This window comes from Epinephelus fuscoguttatus, linkage group LG24 (assembly GCF_011397635.1).
Source record: "Epinephelus fuscoguttatus linkage group LG24, E.fuscoguttatus.final_Chr_v1".
Lineage (NCBI taxonomy): Eukaryota > Metazoa > Chordata > Actinopteri > Perciformes > Serranidae > Epinephelus > Epinephelus fuscoguttatus.
This window is the reverse complement of record NC_064775.1, coordinates 12880321-12902083: the sequence shown is the minus strand read 5'-3', so window position 1 is coordinate 12902083 and position 21763 is coordinate 12880321. Positions and strand designations below refer to the sequence as shown.

The 21763-nt window shown below is 42.1% G+C and overlaps 3 protein-coding genes across 4 annotated transcripts in view; all 3 read right to left on the bottom strand.

Annotated features, from left to right (window-relative positions):
• LOC125884666 (ATP-binding cassette sub-family C member 4-like) overlaps window positions 1–3503 on the bottom strand; it is a 29031-nt gene extending 25528 nt beyond the window's left edge. The window contains exon 1 of the mRNA XM_049569732.1: window positions 3264–3503. Coding sequence (XP_049425689.1) covers window positions 3264–3337 — 74 coding nt within the window. The 5' untranslated portion in view covers window positions 3338–3503. The remainder of the gene's footprint in view (window positions 1–3263) is intronic.
• A 2041-nt stretch (window positions 3504–5544) lies between these two features.
• Window positions 5545–13448, bottom strand: timmdc1 (translocase of inner mitochondrial membrane domain containing 1). Of its 2 annotated transcripts, none has more exons than XM_049570535.1 (8): window positions 13262–13448; window positions 11774–12123; window positions 11223–11388; window positions 10702–10790; window positions 10328–10395; window positions 7731–7809; window positions 6240–6350; window positions 5545–6136 (listed from the first exon to the last, which is right to left on the bottom strand). In XM_049570535.1, the coding sequence occupies exons 2-8, from the start codon at window positions 12100–12102 to the stop codon at window positions 5986–5988; spliced, it is 993 nt and encodes a 330-aa protein (XP_049426492.1). In that variant the 5' UTR covers window positions 12103–12123; window positions 13262–13448; the 3' UTR covers window positions 5545–5985. The 2 variants fall into 2 exon arrangements, with proteins under 2 accessions (XP_049426492.1, XP_049426493.1); XM_049570536.1 differs by lacking the exon at window positions 13262–13448 and adding an exon at window positions 12911–13234.
• A 95-nt stretch (window positions 13449–13543) lies between these two features.
• On the bottom strand, window positions 13544–21221 carry poglut1 (protein O-glucosyltransferase 1). The gene is made up of 11 exons (XM_049570552.1): window positions 21102–21221; window positions 20377–20467; window positions 20089–20232; window positions 19868–20003; window positions 19646–19767; window positions 19418–19477; window positions 19114–19213; window positions 17924–17982; window positions 15898–16065; window positions 15624–15680; window positions 13544–15547 (listed from the first exon to the last, which is right to left on the bottom strand). The coding sequence occupies exons 1-11, from the start codon at window positions 21172–21174 to the stop codon at window positions 15391–15393; spliced, it is 1167 nt and encodes a 388-aa protein (XP_049426509.1). The 5' UTR covers window positions 21175–21221; the 3' UTR covers window positions 13544–15390.
• Between the last annotated feature and the right edge of the window lie 542 nt (window positions 21222–21763).

The following is a 21763-nucleotide window of genomic DNA, read 5'->3' as shown; positions in this document are numbered from 1 at the left end:
CGCGCGCGCGCGCGCACACACACACACACACACACACACACACACACACACACACACACACACTCTCTCTCTCTCTCACACACACACACACACACACACACACTTTGCACGGTATACTGGTACCAACGGTAGACCGCGGCACTAAAACTCCACAGTACATATCAGTGTTTCCGCTACATTCATTTAGCAGCGGTGTGTCGCCGCTGCTGCTGCTCCTTCAAAACATTTTTGCAAATGCACCACCACTCTGAGACATCTGTGCACTTGCACAGCGCAGCAGCCAGTATACTGAGGAGAGCAGCGGTGAGGGGAGTGGGGAGTGGGGGAAGGCTCCTATTTTGGGATGCACCGAATATATTTGGCCGAATATTGAAAAAACCCCCACACATTCGGTATCCAGTGGAGTAAGTGAAAAGCAAGGCCGAATAATAGCGGCGTGTTTTGATAACGCAATCAAACAGCGTGCGGTGACGGACAGAGTAAAATGTCGGCAGTGTGGCGATAAACAGTAACGGCGAATCCCGCCGGTTGTGGGTTGAACGGGGGCCACAGACAAGGACAGGAATATGTATTCCTGTCAAATACGGCGGCGCATGATAACGGCTTACCGGCGAAGAAGTCCGGCTCCAGGTGAATAACTTGTTGCCATGACTGCCCAAAAGTACCTGAACAGCTGAGCCATGGCGGCACACAGTATGTGGCGTATCAGAGGAGAAACTTTAGGGACTGTTCTTTATTTGTCGGGGAGGAGGGTGGCTGGTTGATTTTTATTTCATTTATTTATTTTATTTTGATCCTCCCTATGTTAGTCACTTATTGATGCTGTTTTTGAAGTAGGAATAAGTCAATAAGTAATTTATTCCTTTGAAATATCATTGATGTATTATGGAAAAGTGATTTATCTTTTTATAAATGACAAAAGGCACATCTGCCTCATTTCTGCTGTGGTATTGTGATACTACTCAGAACTGTGATACTGTCACTGGTATCGTACCGTGGGTCCCAATTTTGGTACCATGACAACACTATCTCAAACACACATAGACTCTGTCACTCTGTCTCTCTCTGTCTCTCTCTCTCTCTCTCTCCCCCCTAATATGAGATAAAAGAACAACTGAACCCCATTTACCTTAGTGAAAAGGTATTCATTTGAATGGAACCATAAGCCAAAATTCTTTAAACTTATTTTTTGTTACTATGGAATGCACTTTTTCAGTTTGTTTACATAGACAAGTCTAACTTGTTCAGTGCAATCATTTTCTATATATATTTATTTTTTTGAACTTCTGGAATGAACTTTTTCAGTCTGTAATCCTGATGCATGTATTTGCATCAGTTATCAGTTCAAGGGGCCTTTATTTTTATATCAGTAAGGAATGCACCTTATTTAAATTGATGTTCATTTGAGATATTAAATAGTTTTTTGTTTGATATCTTTTCAAAAATGTTTGAGATGCTTGCCAATAGATTTTCATTGGAAAAAATAAATATCTCTTCATTTAAAGAGTCAAAACTGTTTTGGTTTTGTTCATAGTATTGATGTCATGATCTTATATATATATATACACACACACATAATGTATGTGTGTGTGTGTTATCGGTTATCAGTTTAAAAGAAAAGTTATCGTGCCTCCCTAGGTGCACTGCTCTTATGCTAAACTCCTTTTGTCCCTCCGCCTCTCCACTTTTACCAAAATGTAAATAAGGGGCCACCTCTTTTGGTCTTGCCTGACGCTAAACAAGCTTGGTCAGACATTTTAAGTGCTTTTCAGAAGTATGCAACTGCGATGTCACACCAGACCCACACACTGCCGTCCTGGGTGGAACCCAACATCTATCAGCTTTATCTCACTTGCAACAAAAGACAATACAATATGGCATGGTGGTGGCAAAAGGAAATATCTTGAGTCTTTGGAAAACTGGGCGGGGGGAAGATTAGCAAAGTTAATCGCTGGGAGGGCAAAGGTCACCAGTGGGCTTGTTGTATTGGCCCATTGATGCGGAAGCAATGCAGAAGAGCCAGGTAATTTTTCACATGGAGGTCAAACTTTTTTGCTTTCATGCACCACTGAGTAACTTTCATTGGAAAGAACAACGCCCCACATCCAACACTGTATCCAATTTACATCCGTAATGTCAACAACTCAACCTTCAGAATATTGGTTATTAATTGTTGAGACTGACTTTGGGAGCTTCATATCACCAACACTTTGTGTGACCTTGTTTAATCTTTTAAATAATTTTTTAATCTTTTACTACTGTGCCCACGGTAGGGAATACAGTACATCCGATTGACCTATAACGGGACAGGTCAGGGAAAGCTTTAAGCACAGACACTCTTAGACCCTGACTTTGTTACAAAGCAAACCGTGTGATCTAATGATACCTCTACTTTATCTATTTTTCTGCACCCTGACCTGACATGACTGACCAGACACATGTTTATCTATATATGTGACTAACACCCCTCATAACCCAAACAAGGGCCAAGCCCAAGGGAGTAAAGGTGGTATGATCAAGCTTGTTGTTACTTGTATGTTGAGATAAGAGGATAATTCAATTGTCAAGGGCCATCCACAATTGCTGCTCATACACACACAATGTAAACACCAACTCCAACTACTTGTACCAGCCATGATTTATTTATCTTGTCAGATGCAATCTGAAAAGCATTTATGCATCATTGAATGTAGATGCAAAATGAGATTAATAACTCTTGCTGTCTGATTCAAATTCATGTTTACAGTATGTCTTTTTTCTTTATCATTCTGGGCTGAATTTTACAATTAAAACACTATCGCCCACGACTGGATCAACTACAAACTTATTCTTTAAAGATTATATTGGAATGCAACATGAAATAAACATTTTGCTGTTGCATTAATTGTAAATAGTTGAGTGAACCTAGTCAGCTAGTCAATGACTTTACTCTCCTACAAATGTATGGAGGACATTACTTTGAGTTGCGACTTGTAGTTAAAGCTGTGAGAATTCGTTTCTCCAATTAAAAGTAAAAAAGTAATGAATCATGTTACAGCTTAAACGTCCCTTTGAATATGAGACACACTTCCTCTCCTCCAGTCCCACTTCAACAGCTCCCATTATAACAAGTTAAGATTTCCTTTAGTTTTGCACCAGTGTCCAAAAACTAATACGTACACTTCAGACCCAACGCCACAAATGTGCCAGTCACTACTTGTCCCTGCGCATTATTACCCCACTGCTCATTTATGACTCATAACAATGTAATGTTCATTACTTACCACAGAAACACCCTGGATAAACAGCCGGCGGTGGCCAGTGGGTTGTGTTTCTCTTCTTTCTTACGGATATCCATGACTGTCTGGGAGTTTGTTCATGCGGCTGTCCCGGGCGTCCGCCTCGAAGGGAGACGCACAAGTATCTTCGCGCACCAGTTTACTCAGACACAGCATAATTCATTACAGGTATGTGTGTAGTTCGCGGACATCACGGAAATCTGAGACTCCACCGACGCTGCTGCAGCTACTCGGGTCGGCGTTGAGGTGTCTTTACGTGCTCTTTAAATATGCAGTAATTACTAGCCGGCTACACACCATAAATTACGGTTAGTCAATGACTCTTTACTTTCCGAGTAGTGTTTGGGGGAAATTACTTTGTATTGAGTTGCAACGGGTGGTTAAAGTTGTGTGATGAAAAGTCAAAAAGTATGTTTTTGGATGAAATGTTTTGTTTTAGGGACTCTTTGTTTCTAGTATTTGCTGTTATTGCCAGTATCTGTTTTCATAGTTTTGTTGCTGAAGATGCTTTTAATATTTAGTGTTTGTTTTTAGAGTTAGTGTCCTTATATTTATTTCTTGAGCTTGCAACTGAGATCTCTGTAAAATGCTTTCTCATTCTGTCCAGCACAACAAAATAATGGCGACATGGCAAAAAAAAAAAAAGTTGAATTTATTGTCAGCGATGTTGAGTAGATTGGTTACAGCTTTTGCCATTTAAAGTCAGTGTTAACATAAATCACATGCTTGTTGTGCATGAAAGTTGGTTATGGCGCTTGATGTCTGACAGCTACCTGTGCACTGTAAATTTAACTCCTTTAGACAGCCATGAATTACATGACACGCTCCAAAACTCTTTATGTTTACGAGCAGGCCCTGAAGGCGGCCTCTGCGCAACATGCTTGTGTCCCGCCTGTATGTATTCCATGTGGTCATCACGTGGGTTTTCACGAGCGCAGGCACGTGGAATGTGGCCAAGCTAAAGTCCTGGCGGCAAAATGGACTAAACCCTAATTGGTTACTTCGATTTGGGTACAGCACATAACAAGAACTTGTGATCTCCTCACAGCATGCCCCTTATCCCTGCAGAAGGATGTGTGCAAGATGTGGTTCTTGGCCCCTTGAGACTACAGTGTGAGGAACTGGAGTCTTTTGTTTTACATCTTGATAGGACCCAGCAGTGTACAGCATGCAGTAATTAGTTATTACATTAGCTAACACCATCAGTTAATAATGGCTCAATAGGAATATTAAACACTCAATGGGCCAACCAGTTTATCCTGTTGATGCAAAACCAGTTTATATTTAATAATACTGGGTTGTTTTCATTAACAAAGAGTTTAAAAATAAATCACATTAATTTGTCCTGTAAAACATTAGGACAATGCCTTCAAAGGACTTAATACAGGAGATACGTATGAATATTATATTATGACAATAAGTATTTAATTCTGTCAAGCTATTAAAAACTGAAAGGAATGTAGGGTACTTTACTTTTTATTTAGGGTACATTTGCAGTTCCACGAAGTCACCAACAGAGGGAACCGAGAGCCCATTTATGTATGTTAATGCTCTGATAGCAGTCAGTCAAGTCGCCAGTGAAGCCCAATTTGAAAAGTTTCACATAATGTTTTTGCTAAAATTGTTTTTAGATTGTTCTGTGCACGCCTGAGAACACAGAGGGAATGTTTGTAATTGGTCATGATGGGATGGGACCAGTGTCCATTTAAGCAAATGGGTTTTACATGAAGGTCTTAGATTAAGACATTTCTCCAAGTTTTATGCCGGGACAAACCATTTTCACAACTCAGCGATGCTTGGACACAGCCAACATCAATTTCTCAACCTTACCTCCAGTGTCTACCTGCAATAGTTCAAAGCTTGACATCATCACCGACCAAGCTGTGCTCTGGAGTGCAAGCGTTCCTCAGTCTATCTCTGCTGGCTGTCCATCTGCTGTCAGCAGTCACTGCTGCTTCCTGGGCCCCAGCTGTTGCTGTGTCACATCTTGTTTACACCAGGGGCCACGGCTATGTTTGACCTAGTTGCTGAAAAGCCCAAGAGGCAAAGTCAAAAGCACACTACACATAACATAGATGTGGGGAGGGGGAAAAAGCCATTTTGTGAAACAATTGTTGTTTGGTGTCAATACATTAGGTGTGCTAAACATAATGAGCAAGCATCCGTAACTACGCCAACAACTGACACTGTGTGGAAAGGTGAGGTCAGGTCTTGGCAGGCCAGTGTGGGCGGGGAGCTACAACACTTTGACAGTTTCAAAAAAATGTGTGGTTTTAAATTTGTTTGGTTTTATTGTTTATTCATAAGGGAGCCAATAGTGAAGGACACAAGCCCATATTAAACATGAGCTGAGCTGATTTTGAAAGCAAAGGAAACATCTTTTGGGGATACACAACAAGGTTACCTGACCTCAGTCTCTCAGGTCGTATCCTTACACTGGCAAATGTATAAATAATCACTTTCCCAAAATGTCAAACTGGTTCTCACAGAGATAGATGTACAGTGCTCACACACACATACAGCAGGCAGAGCTGGAGGACAGTAGTTGGTGAGGTACAACAGCGTCTTTTAATTCTCATGTGAAGCAGTTTCCATTTAGAGAGAAGGTGTGTGGAGTCCAGCCAAAGAAGAGACCCATTTATCCTCCCAGGTGTGTGAACTCCCACCTTCAATGTCCAACAGATAACAGGCAGTAAGGCAGCAACTGTCACTCGCTGCATGAGTCCTGAGTCACATCCTCCTTCGGCGGTAAGCTCAGCAGATCCTGGATCCTTTGCATGTCCTTACTGGTTTCCTCTGTCTGAGTGCTGACATTCAGATCGCCGATCAACTCGTCTGTCAACTGCAGACGAGCCGACCTTGGGATTTGAAAGGAGAGTGACTTGTGAGCAAGACATCAGGATAACAACCAAATTCAAAAGGCATCAAATAATATTAGAAAGGTTTCATAATATATCTCACCATTCTGAGAGTTTGAGCTCGTAAAGCTCCCTGCGCTCTTTCCTCCTCCTCTCTCTGACAGTTTCTCCGGCCACCGACTGCATGCTGATGATCAAAGCACCAGTGGGAATCCTGAGCAGAAGTTAGCTTATGTTATGACAAGTAAAACAAAAACTACACTTTATACTTCTGTTGTCTGAACACGGTTGTTACTACCTGCACAACTACAGGTAGAAATATCAACAGTGTAACGCATGAAACCATTTCTGTTGACACTTTACTGAACACATCAACACTGGGGAAACCGGGTATGATTAAGATTCCTGAAAAAACTTCCTGCTATTGTATAATCTGTTTTGTATAATCTGTTTTGTAACAAACCTAGCTGTCACATTATGTTCTGTCAAAGCAGCTACTTTAATTGCATAACCCTTCCAAGCTGTCTGTCACAAACACCATATTAATAATTTTGTGCCAAATTTCCTCTCCGCAGTGTCTTACAAAGTCACACCCTCCTCTACAGTCCCTCCGGCCCAACCTAGAAGTTCCAGTCACACCTCTGCCATGTTCCCGGACAAGAGGATCATTCTGGGGTGAGATCTGGAGCGTGATGTGCTTTCCGATTAGCTGCCTGCTTTCATTTCACTCCCTTCTGCCCCGACTGCACCTGGCATAGCCAGGGCCGGGCCTGTTTGCACAAATCAAATGCTCCAGGTGGCTGGTCGCTCAGGCAGACAGTGAGGAGAGGAGAGAAGGAGGAGGAGAAGGAGGCAATGCTAGTATGGAGCCAACAGGAGAACAGACTAGGGCTGAGCCAACACGGAGCTGATGATCACAGAGACAATCCAAACCAGCCCCTCCAGTCTGTTACACCATCAAACACCTCACACTCAATCACCATTACACAATCAAATTCAAATCTGCTCTTGGCTCCGTGCGCTCAGCTGAAGTGGCCAGAGGAGCGAGTGAAAAGTGGGACAGGGGGAGAAGAGAGGGTGGAGGAGAGAGAGGAGATGGAGTGAAGCATAAGTCCAGATCAGACCATGGTAGATGGAGATGAGAGGCTGGAATAACAGAGATGGTATAAATGGAGAAGGGCAGCTGCTGCCTTGGCCTGCCTCCTTGCTCTAGTACCCAAAACATGGCCCTCTGCAGTGCACATGAGTCCCTCTGGCACTGTGAACAGAGTTGGAGGTGGGGGGTAGGGGGTGGGAGGAGGTTCAGCTGGGTGACAGAGGGTTGCTGGGAGGGGCGCAGCTGGCTGCCAGAGTGCTCACTGCTCTGCAGCACACGGCCATGAACAGGGACACGCACACAAGCATGAGCAGATACGCATGTCTGTTAAAAAATAAATGCATGACAGCTTCTAACAATGTAACTCAGGTCTGTGATGAGGATTGAAAAGCGTCAGGGGAGAAACTAGACTAGTGACTGCAACAAGTTTAACTGTTAAACTACTGGGGTGATCAATGGATCTGTGTGGACACATGTGGTAGCAGAAAACAAGCTCACCCCATCACTACTCCGATGACTGTCCCTGCCACCAACCCTCGCAGGCCCAGGTTCAGTCTGAAAAGGCCTCCAGTCACAGCTGTTCTCACACACACACACACACACACACACACACACACACACACACACACACACACACACACACGCACTTTTATTATTATCATTCATAACTCAATGTGCTGGTATATGATGTCTGTGTTTAAACAATTTGTCATCAGGTCAAATGAGGATTATAAACATTTCATAACTATTATCAGCACCAGAAATTTTACTACTAACTCTGAACTTTTTGGGAGGTGAACAACCAGTGTTGTCCAGGCAGAACACTGTCCGAAATAAAATCACATTTTCTGGACAGTGAAATTTCAGATTAATCTCTTTTTTATTAAATATTTTATGGCCATTGTTGTTATGCACTGTTTAGACAGCTGTAGCAGAGAGATGAAAGGAAATGGAATTGGAGAGACAAGGGAATGGCACGCAACAAAGCCCCTCGGCCACAGGTGAACTGAGGACATTGTGGCTCATGGTCTGTGTCCTTACCCCCTCGGTGCCACAGGAATCTGGTTTTCTAGAAATGATGTGTGACTACTTTGCACAAAATAAATATTAGAGGGATTGATTGGTGTCTGTCTGCTCTGGGAGTCAACAGGGTCCAGTGTGCAGGGTCAATAAGGTCGCAGTGGATTCATTCAAAAAGCTTGGAATTATATTAGAATAACATGTACATATTCACAAGTAACCATTTTACTATATTCTTTTGCGAACTTAAATGACATTCTGTGGTTTTGACTACATGATGAATGCGTTTGTATGGAAACAGGATACACTGGGTTGCAACAGGTCAGTTAACAAAAGCATATATTATAAAGTGTTGTATCAATTAAAATCTTTTTTTAAAACATAAACACAGCATCAGTGCAACACATACAACTGCAGGCCGACAGTACGCTGCTCTGGGGCCTGTTGTTCGAAAGTAGAATTAACCAATCCAGGATAAGTGGAAAAGCGAGATAGGACAAATTCCCCTAAATCCATCCTGGCCTAACTGGTTGTTGGAACACCAAGCCAGGCTGAGGAGGCGCGGCTTTGTCAAGCCAGGTGTAACTTATTCAGGTGAGTGCGCGTCCACGGCTTTCTTAAATAGACCCCGAGATCGATCACAGATTCACCGATGCAGCAATGGAGAGGGCATGTGCCGCATACTTCTCACCCAGTGAGCAGCGTCTCATCATGGACTCTCATGAAGAGGTAAAACATATAATCACGAAGAAAGGAAACACTGCAGCGATAACAAAGGAGAGAGAGAGCGCGTGGCAAACAACTGCGGACCGACTGAATGCGTAAGTAATCTAAAAATATACACTTGTTGCGCAAATTAATCTGTCATAATTACAATTAAAGTTCCTTCCACAAATTAACAGTTGTACACTTCGCCTTAAAGCTGAGCAGTGGAAGTTAAGCAACTGCTAATTTCACACCAGCAGAAAAGCTCGCCCTGGATCACAACCGAGGCAGGCCGATGATGGAGGACGGAGGGGGGGAACTGCCCTCTTCATACAAGTTACATTATTCCAGTATACTGTACATGGAATCAATCATTTTATTTATTAATTAATCAACCATTGGTGTTATGTGGACTGTCTGACTTTGGGTTGTTTTGCAGTGTAATGCAAATTGACAAATTAAAAGAAAAACCTTAAGGAAATTGGACTTAGAAATTAAGATACTAGAGAAAGAAGTAAGTGATTTTAATGCACACTGTAAGCATGACTGTGATGCAATGTCTTAATCAATATTATTTCTCTCTTTCTCTCCACAGCTCAAAGCAGACAGTGACTGATCACAGCATTTTTCATTTAAATAAAATGAGGTCAAAGAATATTGTGGTTTCATCTTCATGTTTTCATTCATTGATGTAAAGTACACTGGAGTTATTGGTCCACTTAACTGGGAATATAATTTGGGAAGGTCACACAGTTATGATACCTAATAACCACTAATTGTGTTAATGCCAAATACACCTACTTGTATGTTTATTCCAACAATTAATCCTTTTATTGGTAAAGACATGTGCATGTCAAAGTATGCTTGGGCTATGACAAAAATAATGTTTTAAATGTTTTGGGTTTTTTTTATTATTGTAGGCTTAATGTATTTTGTTCAAAAATGAGGCATATACGTACATAAGAACATGAAATGACGGTAAAACACATTGATTTTTGATCACAGTGACAGCTGACTGGACAGATAAGGCACCAGGCTAAACTAAACCTGGTTGTTAACCTGGTCCCAACCAGGCTAAGTGCACAGAATAAATATCCATCGCAACATATGTGCCTCTGCTTTCGAACAACCGAATCACCGCTAAGTTAAGTCAGGATAACCAACATATCCCAGCTTAATCCCTTATCTAGGTTTCGAACAACAGGCCCCTGGATAAACACTGAGTTCGGATAACACAACTCCCTGACAGAAATGTGCGAATGTGAGCAGTGTTGTTGTGACACAGCAAGTGCATTCAGTCAGCTTTCCTGGGTAAATAAAGGTTTAAAAACGAGGTCTGATCAGGCCCCGTTGATGCCAATGTGACTCACCTCCAGCTGCAGCATAATGGCTGAGGGCATACTTGTCTCGGTACACAGACAGCCCTGTGCTGACAGAACTAGAGAGGAAAGGGAACAGATAGACACACGAGTAACAGACGGTTAGACTTGCCTTGTTTTTCTCATACATGTTCCCTTAAAGCACTTTGAATCACCTTGTTATTTAAAGGTGCTGTACAAAAACATGCTTTGCCTTGACTTCAGCTGAGCTTAGTTTACAAGGAAATTGCTGAATCAAATGCAACTTATCTGTCGGCGTTAAATGCCTCCTTTGTAAGAAGTTCCTTACATAGAGTAAAATATTTTCATGTTCATTGTCTAAGATGAAAAGATCAGAAAAGACAAGATAATCATTGTTTGCTTACTTGAATAGGGTGACAAAAGCAGCCACTCTCCAGCTCCACCTCCATCCATACCTCACAAAGCCCCGGACTGCTGCATTATGGGCTGAGCGCTGAATTAGACACAAAGGACACACAATAATAAGGTTACTGCTGTGGGATTACCATGAGGCCAAAACATTACAGTTAATGTCATCTATTAAAAAGGTTCCCAGGAGTGCAATCAGTTTCTACTGGAACTTAATCAGCAATTGTTGCAATAAGTGTCACAATTTACAGCACAACACTAACTGAGCAGTAGAGTGGTTGTGCTACACTCAAATGTAGATCATGTGTTGGGTGCTCCTGGAAAACTGGGGAAGAGCAGGATAAACAAGACGACAATGCAGGTACTCCAATAACTCCAATAATAATAAGAAGAAGAAGAACAACAATAAGAATAAGAAAAACAAGAAGAAGGAGAACAAGGTGAAGAAGAAAGAGAGAAGGAAGGAGTAGGTCTTGGTCTTATGGACTGAGCTACTTTCTGCCACTTGCCCACTTACCACTGCGTCCACTCTGCTGGTGTAGATTTCCGCCTGGCTGACTTGGATATACCTCTGCTTGGCTTGGAAAGCTGCTGGCAGGCCTCCGTAGAGCAAGCCTGCAAGTGCGCCAACTAACCCGCTCTTTACCACGTTGGTCAGCTCCTCTGGGTACCTCTGTGTTGCACTGCAGGGAGACAAGAGCCACATTTTCTTTTGAGGACATAGTCAATGCCAATTATTCCTCATCTTTAGACACAACTGAAACTGCAGTGTCAGAAAGGTAACTGCTACCTAAACCTAGACCTAAAGAAGTTATTCAAACCTAAATGAGGAGGCAAGAAAACTAACTAAAAACCTGTCCGAGTAACACAGCAGTGAGCATGCGGAGATTATTAAGCACGTAAATGCTGTAGCTGGTAACTTTAATGAAAAATGTTAGAGGGAAGCATAATATGAATAAAACTGAGAAAACTCCTGCACAGTCACTATTTTCTGACATTCTCTGTCACAAAGTGAGTTCAAGAGTAAGAGGAGAAGAAGAAAAGTAAAGAGGAAACTGAAATACCAACTCTCTGTCAAAGAGGTCCTTGATACGGTCCCATCCTGTGTCTGGGAATTCTGGCTTGCCTATGATCCTTGGCATGGTGCTGGAAGAGGGGATGGGTGCAGGAGCAGAACTGGTGGAGGAGGAGGAGGAGGAGGAGGGAGAGGGCATCTGTGCAGGCTGGGCAGCAGCCACATCAGCTGCATGGACCCTGGGGAGCAGGAAGCAGAAGGAAGGAGGCCTGGCACTCTGGATGAGGCCCTGCAGTAGGCCGGTGCTCAACATGCCCCGAGGGGCTGAATCTGCCCGTCGTCTCTGCAGGGCGAAGCCCGTTCTGGGCTGCTCTGGATGCATCACGCTTCAGCTGGCATTGGGCTGCAGCAGAGAGGCAGAAACACATGGCCATGGGTTGGGATGTTGCACTCTCTGCCTCGACTTAAGCTCCATCCTCAAAATAAACAGCCTTAAGGCAAATGAAATCCTGGCAGGGCTACACAGGCTGTTCAGCTCAGCAGCTGTTAAATGGTGCAGTCCTATCAAAACACACTGGGCACACAAGCAGACTTTCTGGAGAAAGATTTCTTTATTGACTTCAAAGTGCGTCACTGATGTTTCAACGAGCTGCTGGGAGTCAGGTCCTCTAAGCAGGGGGTGCTGGCTGGTCCCGGGTCAAAGAGAAATACATAAGGTCAAAGAATCTTTACAAAGCTATCTTGTGACTTGGGAAATGCCACCCTATAATGATTTCTGTGGTAAGAAATTACATAAAAAGTAACAATTTTCAGGGGTTTTTTTGTTAAGAAAGAAGTGAACGTAAAATGAGTAACACCTTTTCAAATCCATATTTTGTTCCATAGCTTTTTAATTTGCACACATCCTGCTTTGTATCCTTCTTTGTTAATTCATAAAGTGAGGACCCCTTAAAATGTAATGACCCAAAAGGTGATAACCGACCTAAAATAGATTAACGTGACGTTTCTGTTTGTCAACTTCAAACAGCATTAAAATACACTGAGCGATTAACTCTGCTATGTTAGAAAATTAGCATATTTTCGACTGTTAACTTGAAATGGGCGTTTGCCGATACCTGTATCATCTTATAAAGTACACTTCTTATTGATGATATATTTGGAATATCAATAACGAACGAAAATAAAGTCACCTGCAGCCAAGCTGATGTTAATAGGCGTCCTGCACAGCGTCTGTTCAGTTGCTGACTTTTCCCCTAATTAGTTTGATACTGTGCACCTGTGTCAGGTCTCACTTTACACTGCTGCTCGCTCGGCTACAAACACTCACACATTTCTGTAATACAAATACCTTACTACCTAACATTATAATTGTCCATGGCGTGTAAAATGAAGGCTTTAATTGCAATTGTCTGGTTATATATTTTTGTTGTCAAAAAACTAACCGTTATGTTAAATCATCATGTCTGTCCGATAATGGGAGCTGTAGCGTTAGCATGTAGCCTATTAGCTTCTGTCATCTGTGATTTAAAGGAGCAGCTTACCAGCAAGCGGCGCAGAATTTCTCTACAGTTAACCGTTTGTTTTATGAAGCACAGTAGCCCTAGTTAAGACTCATTAATTCTAGTTGGTGTCCATATTTCTGTTTTTCATAATTGTCCTTATGCTGTTTGTTTCTACGCGGTGACTTTCCGACGAGCAGCCGGTGCTCCGACCTCTGACCCCGCCCACAGCGACACACACCAGATGTGAACACAGCGCCCCTGCCAGTGGAGGACTGAACAGCACGCTGCAAGATCAAGGATGTTTCAAGAGACAAACTTTTTATTGACACAAAAACAAAATGCTGCACAAGCCACAACAACCTGGATGTTACACTCTGACCAGGCGCAGCATCACAGCTTTTTGGTCAATTCAACTCATATTCAATTCATACTAATGGACCAGCTTTTTTTTATTACCACAGTTCTTTACAATAGTGTAAAAAATAATCTTACATCAGTGAGAATCTCGTTGTTCACAGCACAATGTGAATACTACAACATATTCAACATTATCCTGCATCAACTTTACATCATCTATCACCTGTCAACATTAGACACATTCTTTTCAAGAGGTAAAAACAATTAAGAGGTTTTTTTTTCTTTTTAGGAAATACTGCACATGAAATATTTACTCTGTTATTATTGCTAACTGTTAGCACTTCGTGTGGAATGAAGTGGTGGCTGTGAATGACTCTTTTGTGCTTTCAAGTTATCAGAGGTATGGCAGAACCCATCCAAATGCAGACACTGACAAGTAAATCAAACAGTACATGGACATATTGCAAAGACATTTGGTGAAGGGCTGCTGGGGTTCCTTCAGTTGTCCAGTAGAGGGTAGCAAAGCTCCAGTGTAAGGCTCCCCATTACTTTGATTTCTATTGATAAATTGAGTAAATATCAGGGCGCTTGGGTAGAATATCTCCCATATTTTCTTCATACAAAAAGCCCAGATCAAGATATTGCAAACAAGTGTTCCATGTGGTGCACTGTTTCCGGGAAGCCTTACACTACAATTGGCTGCATTGCAAATGTAACAGCATGGCATTTGTGATTAATATTATTGGCACATCTTACATGGATATTTGAGCACCAGTCGAAAGTCAACCTCACACTTCAAGTACCTAAAAGTTGAGTTTTAGTTGTTTCACAGCTGAAAGGGCAATATCTTCATTAGATTTTGGTGAGTGGTCGCCAGGCCAGATTTAACTTGAGCAAGGCACTGAACTTCTTACATTTAGTCCTTGCACGTCACTAGGGGTAACCAAGTTGATGCTCAAATACAAATTCAAAACAAAAAAATAGTTACACTTTTAAGCAGCTTTCTGCAAGTAGTCTGATTCTCATGAAAATCTGTCTTAAGCCCAGTCATTTGTGATTAATGTTACAAAACAACATAGTCTTTACAGAACATGTTTAAGGGACAATCCAACAATTCATAAGAGACAGATTTTTTTGTTTTTAAAAAAGTCAGATGATATTTCATTTGACACTCCCTACCACATTATTCAAACACCACAGCCCCAGTTAAGATGTAGCTTTTCCTAAAAAGAAAAGTGTAGTCTCCAAGCCAAAGACAAAATAACCCCAATGATCACTAGTTATTTTCTCTGCCTTCAGAGCCACAGAAGACATCATACTCCTTTTTTTTAGAGGCTGAAGAGTATTCGTCGTGATGAGCAAACTGAACTTGATGAAGTCTTAAAACACAGTTAACATATAGTAGATGTTACTTTGATTCTGAGTGTAGACAGCAGCCATAAAAATTGATCCACTAAATGAACCAGAGTGATAAATGACTCAGAGTTGGCATGTAAGACATCTAGTGGCACCTGAAGGTATGGCAGCATCCACAGTCAACATACTAAACTATACTTTTGACTGTGGAATACCAAGCTTTGTGCCCTGTAACAGTAACACATGTTCCAACTGTGCTGCACATGAGACTAAAACACTGGACTCAACGGACATAAATGTGAGAACTACCTGGACAAAGCTTTTGACTTTAGATGAGCTTTTGCCAAAACTAACATGTAACATTGAAGGAAATCCTACGTAGTGCTGCAGTGATTACATTCATTATCTAGAGTTTCCCTTCACTACAGCTGCCCTGGTCCTGCAGAGTCTCACTCTTACAGCTCCGTCTTGCTGGGTCTGTGGACAACCTGGTCGTAGTTGCTCTTTCTCTTGGGTTTGTAGGTGAGAAGACGGCTGAACTCAGTGAGGAGTCTCTCCCAGTAGCAGGACACATCTTGCATCCGCAGGTGGTCGAGGATGAATTCTTTACCCCTGTGGGCAAGGAGAGAAATGTCAGTTCTGTTGGGATGAGAAATGGACAATGCGTAACTTTTGTATGATCCGCTACCTTGTGGCAATCTCCTGTGCAATGTCATCATTCTCTTTGACAAACTGCAGGAGTTCCCTGAGGAGACAGAACATGTAAAGACATATCAACATTTAGCACACATACAGATGAAGTTCAGACCAAAGTATATTAGAATTTACACCCTGAAAACCTGAACACACCTGATTGAAGTGCCAACGTTCATAATCATAACACTATAAAAGAGCGTTTTTTGTAAATATCAAATGAAAGCAGATTCACAATGTGTGAGGGGATACATGTGGACTTGTTGTACCTGACATCAGAGAGATCCTGCTGGACTGGGATGTAGTGGACCCAGGGCTGGAGCTGAGGGTAGAAAAACTCCTGCCATTCATCCCCCACATGAAACACCAGGGAACCACAGAGGAAGAGGTGTTTGAGGCGGAAACTGGCTGCCACACCTCGGAAGTTGAATAAATATCTGCAAGTGTAGGGAGGGACTGTTAAAACTGGTCACAACACCAGGGGCGGAGACACTATTTCAGAAGTGAGGGGGACAAATTGAGGTCTATTGAGTGATTTATCATCCAAGTTCAGTAAAACAAGTTCAGTTATTAGCTTACAAAATGGAAGTGACAAGGTAACAGGGTAATAAGCCACATAATTTAAGATAGACATAGACATAACATAAGCCTGGTCTCTGTCCTGACACATGGCCTTGTCCCTGTGCTACCTATTGCAATACAGACAAAAAACATTTTAGAGTAGTTCTGAAATAGCTGTGAAAATTAATCTTAGAGTCACTCTTATCCTATAGACATTTCCTTAGCCAGTTATAATTTCTCCTTATTTGTGAGGCCGTGGGCTGGTAATTGGTGCTGCTGTCAGGTCCCTGTCCTGATACCTGCCTGGTTTCTCCCTGTCCCTCTTCTATCTATTGCAATAATATAGATAATATATGTGCAAAGCAAAATTTAGAAACAGAATTAAGAATAGTAGTGGTGACACACGTGTGGAAATTACTCGCAAAGTCACTTTTATGCTATAGATATCTTCTCTCAGCCAGTTATAATCTCTCCTCACCTGTGAAGACCATGCATGATCATCCTTGCTGGCCTCTGGTCCACTGTCTCCTCCCTGACCCTGCTCTTTATATTGTGGCAATAAAGATTTTTTTTTAAAATATGTGGAAAGCAATAGTGAGCACAAGTTCTGCACAGAAATTAAGGAGGAGTGGGTTTATTCCTAGCATGAAACTAGCTAGAAAGCGATTTAACATAGGTAACAATAACATTAGTATTCTTGTTAACTAGCTTAACTTGATACTGGCATCTAATAATTAGCCATCATTTAGCTAACATTATCTACATGCAAGAAACTACAAGAAACTGTGCAAGTTTTTTTGTTTCTTGCTGGTTGTTTTGCTTAACATAGTTAACAGCAGCACTGCCCAGCAGCACAAGTCTCGTCTGTGTGATAGTGTTGTGTCGTTCGCAAACGAATCATTCAAAAGAACGAATCTGTTGAGTGAACGTACTGAATTGAATCACTTCCGGAACTGATTCGTTCATTTCTCAGTTCAGTTGAGCTCAGCAGCCAGGGTGCAGGGAGGGACTGCCTACCGTGTGACGAATCACTCGGTGAACAAATCAATTGGTGAACGAATCACTCAGTGAACGACGTAACCCCGATCCCTGAGGGATTCAAATAATTTCTTCTCAGCGATACACTTTCATAGGGAACTGTTTTCTCCAAGCTAACAGCTAATGTAGCCAGGTGTCAAGCCACATGAACACGATCACACACCTCCCCATCCTTTTAACAGACTTAGTTTCCAGATAAATAAACTTAAAACGTTAGGTTGGCCAGTAATGAGACTCACCAGTGCAGGGCAGACGCAGCAGTAGCAACGGAGAGAGACTGAGTTGGACTACGTAGTACACAGTCAGGGCTCCTCCCGCCAAGCACTGAACAATTCGGAGTCTTTTGAACGAATCTTTTTAATGAACTGATTCCAGTGATTCAGTAACATCTAAAGAACTGCTTTGCCCATCACTACTGTGCCATTGATTCAGATCACAACACGACATGCAAGCATGTGCATGCCGCCTGGCAACGCCTACTCATGGTGTGCTTAAAGATGGCTTGGAAAAACACGTTACCACATGTTAAAAACGACTTGAACTGTTATAATGGCTGTAAAAAGTGCAAGGGACATGTCCCACGCGTACCCCGCATCCGCTACGCCCATGCACAACACATTTAGTGAAGCTGTTGCCATCTAACAAGCTGCCATATTAAAAGTCACACTTTGTCCCAGAGACAAAAATCCAGCTTACTTGTATTTGCAGTGATCGACCAGGGGGATTTCTTTGGCTGGGGGTCTCCCTAGTGTGTCCTGAAACACACAGAAAAACACAGGTTGGTAAACAAGTAACACAGACTGACTTTTAGATTTCCTCTTTGAGTCTAAATAAAAGAAAAGTCACAGGAGTGTTATCAAAAGTCAGTGTGGTGTGTTACTTTGCCAAACTGTCTTCATGCTTTAAAGGAGCTGTGTGTGACCGTCAGAACAGATCTGTGATTTTTAGCTATGGCAATTTCGGGGCTGTTTCGAGTTCTCTTTAACAGAAAGGACTATCTCTATGGAGATACTTTTCATGAGCTGTCAGAAACTTAGAATAGCTATTAGAGCTTAGATTCTCTGCCCGAGCCCGAGCCTGGCCCAACCCGGCCCATGGGCCCAAGCCAGGCCGGGCCAGGACCCCACACCCCTCTGACGGGCCCAGGCCGGGCTGGTCAGATATGAGAGAGAGAGAGAGATGGCTAGAGGGGTGGCTAGAGACAGGGGGAGTGGTAGAGATAAGTGGGAGGGACAGCGGCTTTCCGTGCCTCCAAAAAATATGCCCTGTTCATTCAGTGCTTACCTATCACTCTCAATACATGGACATGCAATGACAAATTGTCATTAACTTATTACGTTATAAAAAACAATGAAAATATGGACTTACCCATGTCTAAAATGACCTGTTGAATTGAAAAAACGAGTACTGACAGGAACAGACGAGTGGAGTCGATGTTTAACCGGCGCGGAGAACACAGGAGAAACGCGCTGCCTGTGTGGACAGTCAAGCTCCTGCGAGTACACTCACAGGACTTCCGCAGCACTAACGCGCTAGGTGTGTCCTTAGCGTTAATTATAACAGCCAACTTATTGAAAAATGTCGGGTTTAAATCGGGCTCGGGCCCATAACTACAGTTAATTGGATTGGCCGGGCCGGTCCCGGACATAACGTGCACAGGCTCAGGCCGGGTCGGGCTGAATTTTTTGGGCCCGATCTAAGCTCTAATAGCTATCTGAGCCTGTCAGTGGCAAACACAAGCACTGTTAGTGGACAAAATTGACCTCTACAGCACTGAAGCTCAATACTGGACCAATTTCGAACATTACTGCTTCCATTAGTCACTTAGAAACAAAAATAATCATTATGAATGGATTTAACTCTGATGTGGTTTCAGTATGACTGACCCTCTCAGACTTCCAGGCCTGGTTTTTTGTGTACTCTGCATCCACCAGCTCTGGAGCTTCTCTGGACAAAAGAATCAGAGGGTCGCGCTCTGGGCTGGTTCTATTGAAGAAACAGAGAAAAGAGTGACGAAACAGTCACCTTATAATTCGTCTGAACTTTGCAGTCAACTGCGGTGAGAAGACAGCTGACAAAAGAGTTACTACCAAAGAAAATGTGACAATAATTGTCACGAAAATAACTGTATTGTTATATAATGTCACATAATTATACAAACTAATAAAGTAACAGGACTGGCAGACTGACCTGGAGCCTCTGAAAAATCCTCTGGACTCTTTCTGTTTCCATGGCCACTGTGCTGCAGACCTACCACAACACATCGTATGGATAAGGCACACCTAAATTATATACTTAATAAGCTACATCTGCAAATACTATCATTTAAGAGTTCCATTGACCAATATCTTATTTTGTGAATACTAAATGAATGATTCATGCCACTAAATTAGAATATAAAAAGGTGCTAAACCTTACTTTTTAAGGTCATCCCTCATTAGATCCCATCTACCCAGTCCAGTGGGGTATATGGGCCACACAGCAGGCCCTCCCTCCCAAAACGTCCATGCAGGGTACATGATGTCCTGGTAGTCTGCCGTCTACTTAAATCAAACATGACACATGTACAAACCAGTTATTGCGTTCAATAAATATTTGTGTGTTTTTAAGTGTGCACAAAACAAATGCACAAAGTCTGACCTTACTGAAAGAGAAGACAGGCAGGGTTGGCTGCACCCAGCTGGGGACTTGAGGGTAATCCCTGACATTTACCACCATTTCCATGTCAGGTAACCTGTCAATCACCTCCAAGATGAAATGCTCCACCCCACTGCACCTGAAAAGTGAAAGATGGATTTAGGCAGAGCAAACAAACAGCTGTATACAGATATATAATATAAACACATCAGGTACCTCCTTACCTGGCAGGAAACATACAGTTGTGTTCTCTGTACAACTTGTGTCCGATGATCTGATAGTGGGTGCCCACCCCTCTCTGAACAGTCGCAGCCATGAGATCCTCAGAGATTCTGCCTTTAAAGGGCCGCAAATCATCTTGTAGGACACTGGGACAGAAAGTGTGGCAGAGGAGAGGGGACAAAAAAATGATCAAGTCCACATTCAAAAATTAAACCTGCACAAAGGTGGTGCAGCAACTATCCATCCACAATACATGCGGATACATACAGACACGTTGGCATCGCACTCACCTTAGATGGCAGCTACAGTTGACTGGGTTGCATGGAGTGTGCCCTTTAACAGCATCAGAAATCTTGTCTCTAATGTTCTTCCACTGTTGACCTAAAAGTGACAAATGGTCAGATTAGATTGTCACATTGGACCAATCCAAGCATCTACCGATGGGTCAAGAGACTGATTCATCCAGTTAGGGAACGGAGGGCTTATTGGGTCAGTATCAGGTCAGTATCCCCAAAGAGGCTGACTCTAACAAGGCTAGTGGGTTAGGGGGGAGTTTCAGTGTCCTAGAGGGACCTCAAATATCCTGCTTTCATCACTGACTGATTTACTGTTCCACACAGTACATCATGACCTCATGTTACAACTGTAGCATAAATATACTGTGTCTTTATCTGTCAGGGCAGCCAGCCAGAACATCTATTAAGGCTAACTAGCTTTAGTCGACCTGTTGCCAAAACCACGCCCAGCCTAAAAGAATATATCTTAATTAATATGAAACTTATTTTACAATGTTACTGTAAGCGAAACATCTCTTCATCCGAACCTTAAAGTTAGCACAGTTAGCTTCGCCGAGTTAGCTCGCAGGCTAACGTTTGTTAGCTAGCTCGTGAATTGATGAATGACTCCAACATCAAAAGTTACCTCAAGTTGGCACAGCGAAATAAAACGCGACAAACTCTTATTACCACTTTTAAACATTGTTTCATGAGTCGTATTTGTTCAAATATGTTATTACCTGACACGTGAACCAAACATAAAACATAAACTTGCAGCAGTATTAAAAATCTCCACAGCCAAGAGCGCTTCATTTTCTCTCTATCCTCCAGCGCTGTCTGAGGAGGAAAACAAAGCGGGATCTGTGATCTGTTACTTCTGCCTGAACACAGCCATTACGGTAATGCGCACAACGAAAATCTATGGATTATGTTACCGTAATGTTCAGAAAACTCGACCAAAATATTTCTAAAATCACATGCTCTCAAATGAACAGAACTGGTGGACTTTAAAGCTGCACAGTTATTGTATAAAATAAAAAATAAGATGCTTCCAGACTTTATCCAGAAGTTCCATATTAGAGTGACAAAAACAAACATTAGTAGGCTACAAATTCAAAACAAAGATGCATAAGTGTAATAGTTCTAAAAAAAATAATGAAAATGTGTAATACATTTAACAGATTTTACAAATATATGTAAAAACAAGACAAATATTAAAGTCATTAAAGTTATGAACACTAGTACATGGATCTTTGTTTGGGACTTCTAGGTAAAGATAGTATACATATATTTTATTTGTTTCTTTCTTTTACTTTCATTGTACTAATCTAAAGGGAACAGTACAAACATATACTGTAAAAAGGTAAGGTTTTAGCCCACATGTTTGGAGCAGCAAAACTTC